Source organism: Babylonia areolata, chromosome 2 (genome assembly GCF_041734735.1).
Source record: "Babylonia areolata isolate BAREFJ2019XMU chromosome 2, ASM4173473v1, whole genome shotgun sequence".
Classification (NCBI taxonomy): domain Eukaryota; kingdom Metazoa; phylum Mollusca; class Gastropoda; order Neogastropoda; family Buccinidae; genus Babylonia; species Babylonia areolata.
Genome location: NC_134877.1, coordinates 3,906,038 through 3,915,054, shown reverse-complemented (window position 1 = coordinate 3,915,054; position 9,017 = coordinate 3,906,038). Strand labels below are relative to the sequence as shown.

General features: G+C 42.0%; 1 protein-coding gene across 1 annotated transcript in view; it reads right to left on the bottom strand.

Annotated features, from left to right (window-relative positions):
* The window catches only part of LOC143295986 (galanin receptor 2a-like), a 117,622-nt gene extending 109,125 nt beyond the window's left edge, over positions 1–8,497 (bottom strand). Inside the window, 1 exon segment of the mRNA XM_076607713.1 lies at positions 7,942–8,497. Coding sequence (XP_076463828.1) covers positions 7,942–8,497 — 556 coding nt within the window.
* Positions 8,498–9,017: the final 520 nt, after the last annotated feature.

The following is a 9,017-nucleotide window of genomic DNA, read 5'->3' as shown; positions in this document are numbered from 1 at the left end:
TCTTCTTCTTCTTCCGTTGCCATGTTTTGTTGTTGCTGATGCATTCTTCTTCTTCTTCCTCCTCCTCTTCTTCTTCTTCTCTTGCCAAATTTTCTTGTCGTTGTTGTTGTTATCTGCTGTTTTTAAAGTTTTTATATTGATATGCACTTGTATGTATCCTAATTTCTACTGTATCTGTGTTTGTGTAGGATTTTCGATTTATGTTCGTATCTTGTTATGTACTATGTGCAGAATTGTAAAAAGGCCTTTACTGCGTCTAATTCTTTACCGATTATAGATTCAATCAATCAATCAATCTTCTTCTTCTTCTTCAGCTGTTTCCATGGCTTTCTTGTTATTGTTGTTATTGTTGCTCTTATTCTTTTTCGTCTTCTTCGTCCCCTTCTTCTTCTAATCCTTTCTTCTCTCTTCCTCCTCACTCATGCGTACATGCTATTCACTTCCTACTTGACAACATTCGCACAAAATAAGTCACATGAGGTTGTGAACAGTATTTGGGGGGGAAAAAAAAGACAAAAAATACTTGTGAGTTTCACACACAAAAAGAAAAGCAAAGAAAACGAACAAAACAAAGAACGAAGATTAACTCACTGAGTACGGCCAGTCCTCTCTTCTCCTCTACACAGACCCCTCGGATGTCCAGTGGGTGTCTGAATGACCCAACCTTTAGCTTCCGTCGTAACAATTGTGGTATTCTTTGTCAACATTCACCTCTTCAGTATAAGAGCCTTCCTCTTGGAATATTTTGATGACGGTAATTGGGGTGAAACGCTGTTAACGTCGTCTCTTTCGCCGTTCGTATGGAGAGAGTTTTTAATCAATGTCAGAATAACAACAATCTTCAAACTTGCACACACACACCACAGCACCTACACGCAACGGATGTTTACAGCTGAGGGTGTACAATGGGAAGCACCCCATGTCTGCCATTTTGAAAATGTGTTGTTGTTGTTGTTTTCAGACTTTTGGGGCAGAAGACATGGAGTAAGGGGTTGGGAGTGAACACAGAGAGAGAGAAAGAGAGAGAGACAGACAGACAGATAGACAGACAGACAGAGACAGAGGTATAGGGAGGCAGGGAACTAGAGAGAGATGGAGAGACAGAAGGAGAGAATTACAGACAAACAGACAGACAGAATGAAAGAAAGAAAAGAACATTCCGAGAAAAACACAGAGAGGGGAAGGAAGGGAGGGAGGGAGAAAGAGAGAGAGGGAAGAGAGAGGAGGGTGAGTGAGAGAAAGAGAGAGAACTCAGAACTCAAAACATTTTTATTCAAAGATTAAAATTTTAGGGATGGCCTATTCTTCCAATCTGTCCTTGCTAATCTAGAGAGAGAGAGAGGGAGAGAGAGAGAGAGAGAGAGAGAGAGAGAGAGAGAGAGAGAGAGAGAGAGAGAGAGAGAGAGAACGAACGAACATTTTTTTTATACATTAAAAGCCGTGGCCCCTCATGAAGGGACGCAGTGAACACACAAATCAATACAAATTGTCACCTTTTTCTTTCAGAATAATGTGGAACAGAAAACGTTTAAACTACAAATCTAGCAATGCATACACAAAAACGTACAGTCAACAACATATTTTATGAAACTGCTGATTTTTTAATGCCTCATACAGATAGATGGCGAATTTTACAATGGATTTCTTTGTTGATGACATAAGCACATATATATATATATATATATATATAGAGAGAGAGAGAGAGAGAGAGAGAGAGAGAGAGAGAGAGAGAGAATGTGTGTGTGTGTGTGTGTGTGTGCGTGGGTGAGCGAGAGAGAGACAGAGGAAGAGAGTCACACACACACACACACACACACACACACACACACACACACACACACACACACACACACACACACACAATTTTCTGATATGTACACGCACGCACACACACAGATAGAGGGAGACAGGGAGACAGATAGACAGGCAGACAGACAGACAAAGAACAATCCAGACAGACATGCACACACACACACACACACACACACACACACACACACACACACACACACACACGAACGTACAGATATTGGATATTTACGGTATTCCCAATATCGGTCCAATCTGATACAGTCACAAAAAACGTAACATACCGGAAACAGTTACAGTTGCTCTGTGTGTGTGTGTGCGTGTGTGTGTGTGTGTGTGTGTGTGTGTGTGTGTGTGTGTGTGTGTGTGTGTGTGTGTGTGTGTGTGTGTGTGTGTGTGTGATATGGGCGGTTGCACCTGCCGCGGAAGCGTATTCATAGCTGTGTATGTATATGCTGCCATAATGTCGCACACACACACACACACACACACACACACAGATATATATATATATATGAGTTCCTATTGCAGTGGAGAAACCATTGATCATACAGCTGTTACTTTGCTGTTGGCCTAACTGTAAGCTTCGTAAATCTCTGATATAATCTAAGCGTTGAGCATGTATGTATATATATATATATATATATATATATATATATATACTTCTCAACACTTGAATTTTAAGATATTAAAATTCAACAATGCAAAATGAATAGAACCACAAATTCGTTCAAAATAAAATGGATAAATTGCATTCTTTGTTCAGTAATCAACTTGAAACATTGCAATTTCATTGGAAGATTGCCTGAATAGATGTAGAAACAAAAAGAAAAATAAGCTAACCATAAAAAATGAAGCAAATTCTGGGCATGGAATGACAAAGTTCTTTTTTCTGCAAATCTGAGTGAATGTTGGTAAATGCACATGAAATGACATGTCAGTAGCGTGTATGACCTCCACCAGTCTGACTCACGGCCCTGCAGCGCCTGTGCGTGCTGTAAATCAGGTCCCTGATCTCTTGCTGGGGGATTCCGTCCCGCTCTTCTCGCAGGGCCACTCCAAGCTCAGTGAGGGTTAGTGGCTGGTTCTGCTGTGCACGTACAGCTCTGCCAATCACGTCCTAAACATGCTCAACTGGATTCATGTCTGGGGACCTTGCCGGCCACTCCATTCGCTGGATTGTTTCCTCCTGGAGGTACTGCTCAACGATACGAGCATGACGAGGAGGCCGGGCATTATCATCCTTTAGGATGAAGTCCTCGCTGATGGCACCAGCATAGGGTCTGGCATGGAGCTCTAGAATTTCATCCCGGTACCTGGCAGCAGTGAGAGTGCCGTTTCCCAGCACATGCAGGTCGGTTTTCACAAGCATAGAGATGCCGCCCCACACCATCCGGGAGCCCCCACCGTAGCGGTCATGTTGATTAACGTACGCTGCCTGGAATCGACAGTTTGGGTGTCTCCATTCTCTCCTGCGTCTATCAGTCATGTCCAGGCAGAACCTGGACTCGTCAGTGAAGACCACAGGAGTCCAGTCAGCTAAGGTCCAAACTTCATGGTCCCTGGCCCAGGTCAGTCTGGCTCTGCGGTGGTTCCGGGTCAAGGGGATGCTGATGACTGGAGCTCGGGAGGTCAGACCAGCATCGTGAAGCCCTTCTCCTTGTCGTCTGAGTGGATACTCTCTGTCCAGTAGCGTGCTGGAGGTCACTTTGCAGCTGGGTGTCGTTCCAGAAAGGGTTGCGGTGTGCCTGTAGGATGAGATGCCGGTCGTCTCTTTGCGAAGTAGCGTGCACAGATCCTCAATTCTGACCTAGATGCTGACCCCGTAGTTTGATAGCGATTCCACATGCGGGAGATAACGCTCTGGGATACCCCAAGGGCATCGGCCACATGCCCCTGAGTAGCCCCAGTTTACAGCATCCTCACTCCTCTGGCCATCTCAACTTCAGAGAGATGTCTTCTTTGCACGTGACGAGCCACTGTGCAACAGTAAGAAGTGCAAAACTGCTGATGAAGCCGCGATACACATGTCTCAGAACATGAACTGACAAGAGAGGCAAGGCCTTCAAGACTCACTTGTGGCAAATTAAGTCCCCTAGCATTAATTACAGAGTAATTTTCCTCTTTTTTTTTCTATCTGCACCAAAACGTTTGCAAAATAAATAAAACTTCCATGCTTAGTAAAAGAACTTCCTGTTTGAACAAAAAATGATAATAATGACTGCTCTTGTTGTTGTGTCAGAATATCAGATCAAAGTGCCAAGTTTAGAGAATACAAAAAATATAAATATAACAGTAAATGCAGTTTGCATATAATTAGGCTTCTTTTTTTATTTCTTTTTGTGCCCATCCCAGAGGTGCAATATTGTTTTAAACAAGATGACTGGAAAGAACTGAATTTTTCCTATTTTTATGCCTAATTTGGTGTCAACTGACAAAGTATTTGCAGAGAAAATGGCAATGTGAAAGTTTACCACGGACACACAGACACACACACACACACACACACACAGAGACAACCGAACACCGGGTTAAAACATAGACTCACTTTGTTTACACAAGTGAGTAAAAAAAATCCCCTGACCAGTGTTCACCCGCCTTTTTTTTTTAGGGTCATGCAGTTCACGGGTTTTGGGGTTTTTTTGTGCACTTTGTGGATCCGCGATCGCTCACTGGACAACACGTAGGCCTTGTGGACAGGTTCAAGCAACACCACCGACCACTTAATTATTTTGGTCATTACTGGCATGATGAACACTCTGTTATAGTAAATAATAAGTGTTGAGTAGTATATATATGGATGGATGGGTGGATGGATGCATTCGTTCTTGTATTTCAATCATTTGTTTAATTTGCAGTTTCTCTATTTTTGTAATTGTTTAATTAAGTATTTACTTAAGCAATTTTGTCGGTTTATATCTCTCTCTATATATTTCTGTATTTACTTAAGCAATTTTGTCGGTTTATATCTCTCTCTATATATTTCTGATACGGACAAAGACATTTTTTCAATTATGTCCAGATTTGTGGCTTCGTTTATTGTTTACTTTTCTATTTGTTTGTTCATCTATTTCATTGTTTCATAACTTGTGTTTCTGTCACTAGAAGGAAAGCGCTTTTGTCTGTACCATAGGCGCGCAGATTGTACACAATTACGTGGCAACGTAGTGCAGTAGTGTTGTTAGTTAGTTAGTTAATTAATTAATTAAACTAATTACTGATTTCGTTTAAAGTTTTCTCTTATTTTACTCTTGCAAACGAGGCTTTCTTCTTTATAAAAGACACACAAAGTATGGAGAATTTCAGAGCTATAAATTCAAACAGCTTTGTTTATCTATTTATCCACTCATATGTTCGTTTTTATCTAACTATTTATTTGGCTTATCTATTATATAATATATATATATATATATATATATATATATATATAATTTTTACACTTTTTACGACCGACAATTATTTTCTTTCTAAAGATATTGACATAGAAACATATGTTAGCAATGATTATTTTGTAAGCTCACTCGTTTGTTTATTTACTTATCTATTTCCTTCACAACACACACACACACACACACACACAGTGCTCTGCGTTTATCTCACTTTGTCATCAGACCGTAACGGCCCACAACCATTACTTAACAATAACTAATGTGGGGGATGTGTGTGTGTGTGTGTGTGTGTGTGTGTGTGTGTGTGTGTGTGTGTGTGTGTGTGTGTGTGTGTTCGTTAAAGACAAAGAGATAGAGTGAGAGAAGGGGGGAGAGACAAAGAGACAGGGGCTCAGACAGAGGGAGAAACAAAGAAACAAAGGGAACAGATTGATCGAAATCAATGTTTCACCTTGCAGTAGGAGAGAAATGCGCAAGGTAATAACACCAAAGTAAAAAAAAAACCCATTGAAACGATAATTGTGGCCCAAACAAAGCTCAGATAGATAAATAGATAGATAGACAGACAGGTGGATAGACAGATAGACTCACAGACAGACAGATAGATAGATAGTTAGGCAGACAGGCAGGTAGATAGACAGATAGACAGACAGACAGATAAACAGATAGATAGATAGACAGACAGGCAGGTAGATAGATAGATAGATAGATAGACAGATACACGGACAGACGCACAGACGCAAGCAGACAGGCAGGTAGATAGATAGATAGATAGATAGATAGATAGACAGATACACGGACAGACGCACAGACGCAAGCAGACAGATAGGTAGATAGATAGATAGATAGATAGATAGATAGGTAGATAGATAGATAGACGGACAGACGCACAGACGCAAGCAGACAGATAGGTAGATAGATAGATAGATACATAGATAGATAGATAGATAGATAGATAGATAGATAGATAGATAGACAGATACACGGACAGACGCACAGACGCAAGCAAGGACGGGACATGGTTCGGACAGGCCCAGAAAACGGGGGAGCGTAACAGAACGCAACAACCACCATTTCAACACCCAACAACCACTATTTCAACACCCAACAACCACCATTTAAACACCCAACAACCACCATTTAAACACCCAACAACCACTATTTCAACACCCAACAACCACTATTTCAACACCCAACAACCACCATTTCAACACCCAACAACCACTATTTCAACACCCAACAACCACCATTTAAACACCCAACAACCACCATTTAAACACCCAACGACCACCATTTAAACACCTACCAACCACCATTTAAACACCCAACAACCACCATTTAAACACCTACCAACCACCATTTAAACACCCAACGACCACCATTTAAACACCCAACAACCACCATTTAAACACCCAACAACCACCATTTAAACACCTACCAACCACCATTTAAACACCCAACAACCACCATTTAAACACCTACCAACCACCATTTAAACACCCAACAACCACCATTTAAACACCCAACAACCACCATCAAAGCATAACGCTCAACATCCAGCATTTAAACACACAACAACCACCGTTTAAACACCCAGCAACCATCGTTAGCACTGCCAGAAAACTTGTTCAGATTATTGATTCCTGCAGGCAATGTTATCCCAATAGATTGGCTTCATACCAAATAAACGCAATCAATATGACAGTGTTTTCAAATGCAAACAATCCTCTTTTTTTTTTTTAATGATTGGCATTATCTTTGATCTAGACATATGTCAATTCAATAAGAGTTGTATTTTTCAATATTATATGTAAAAATTGTGTTGTGTGTACATTTCAAAACAACCTTGATTATGAGTAAATAAAGAATATGTGTTTACATTAAAAAAAAAATCCAGCAGCCACCATTTAATCAAACACCCAATAGCCATCACTTTTACACCCAGCCAACCAACCAACCAAAACCCAAACAGGCTCCAAACGATCCCGAACTCCACCCGAAACTTACCAGTCGTGCCACAACCCAAGCAACTAACAACAATGAATTTGTGTCAGCTCTGCAGGTCAGTAACAGACACTGTCAGTTTCAGTTTCACTGACGTGTCAAAAGCTTATGTACCGTTCCATGATAAATATAAAATGCTACTCCACATCTGCCTGGGGGGAAAAAAACAAGAGCAGATATCTACCTGACCATCGCATCAAGAAGAAGAAGAAGGGGGAGAATTAGGAAGAGAAGAAGAAGGAGAAGGAGAAAGCCAACAGCAATGAAACAAACTACAAACAAATGAAACTTTCGCAAAACAACCACCGTCCCCCCCCCCTCCTCCTTCCCCTACCCCCATCCCTCCCGCTAAAAAGGACCCAAGAACACCCCACCCCACCCCAAAAGAAAAGCGTGTAAACTGATAATAAGGATAAATCATAGAAATAATGATAATAGTATTTGTAAATAAATTAAACTAAAGAGGAAATAAACAAAACAGAAAATGAAACAAACACCCCTTTACCCCCACCCCCACCCCTAGAAAATGTGTGTTTACAATCGAAACAAAACGTCGCCCCTTACCATACCCCTCCCCCCTTCTATTGAGAAAAAAATATATAATAGAAATAAACAACCAATAACTCACACACGAAGGCCCCCAATCCTACCCTACCCTCTCCACCTTTGAAAAAAAATAAAATGAAATGAAAAAAACAACAACAAAAAACAACAAAAAACCAACAACCAGATAACTCACACATGAAGGCGCCCAGCATCCACTTCTCCTGCTCGTAGAACTCATGCAGGGCGGAGGGCTGGCAGATGAGCAGCACCAGCAGGTCGGCCACGCTCAGGTTCATCAGGCACAGGTTGGTCGGGGTGCGCATGTCCCGGACACACATGACCACCACGATGACCAGGGCGTTGCCCACCACCCCGGTGACCAGCACCAGCAGGTTGGTCAGAGTCACCCAGGCGTAGCAGTAGGCCGGGGTGGTGAACACCGGGCCCGAGGAGTTGTCGTCGACGTTCTGAGGATTGCTGCTGAGGTTGTTCATGACCAGACCCAGGCCCAGGTCATCTTCCCCAGGCGTTGCCGCTGCGGAGGCTGCGGTGATGTTGAGGAGCGAGGATAAGAAGGTCATGGTGTTGTTGTCGTGGAGGTTGTGGGTGTCGCTGCTGCTGAGGAAGGAGAAGGTGCTGTAGTAGTGGTCTCCTCCTTCTACGGAAAGTGGTAAGTCCGTAGTGGTGGTGGTGGTGGTGGTAGTAGTGGTGGTTGTTCCTGCCAAGGCGACGGCTGTGGAGAAATCCATGAGAATTGTTTTTATTCTCTCTCACTCTCTCTCAAGTTGGTGCTGCAACAGTGCAGCGAACGTCTGCACTTACGGTGCTCTGGAGGCTGGTTGTCTGTAGCACGAGAAGAAGGGAGGAAGGAAGGAAGGAAGGAGGAGGAGGAGGAGGAGGAGACAAATTTGCGCTTCAGTGAAAAGAGGCTGATCGTCTTGAATGATTAACCAACAAGAAGTCGACAACTCTGAAGATCTCACTTTTCCTCGCACTAGAGGCGAAGGACTCAGTCAGTGTGAAAGCAACGGGTACTTTTAAAGAAATACATTTATTCCGCCCATTTATATTTGTTGGTTGCGTTTATTCTATTCATTCACTGATTGATACATCTGCTCGTTCGTTTATTGATTCGTTTACTTTTTTTTAAGAAAAAGCGCGGTTAAAAATGTCTCTGAATGTGACATTTTTTGTTGTTGTTGGTTGTTTTTTTGTTGTTTGTTTGTTTGTTTTTCTTCTTTTTCAACCTCAGCTCTCTTACTTTCGACT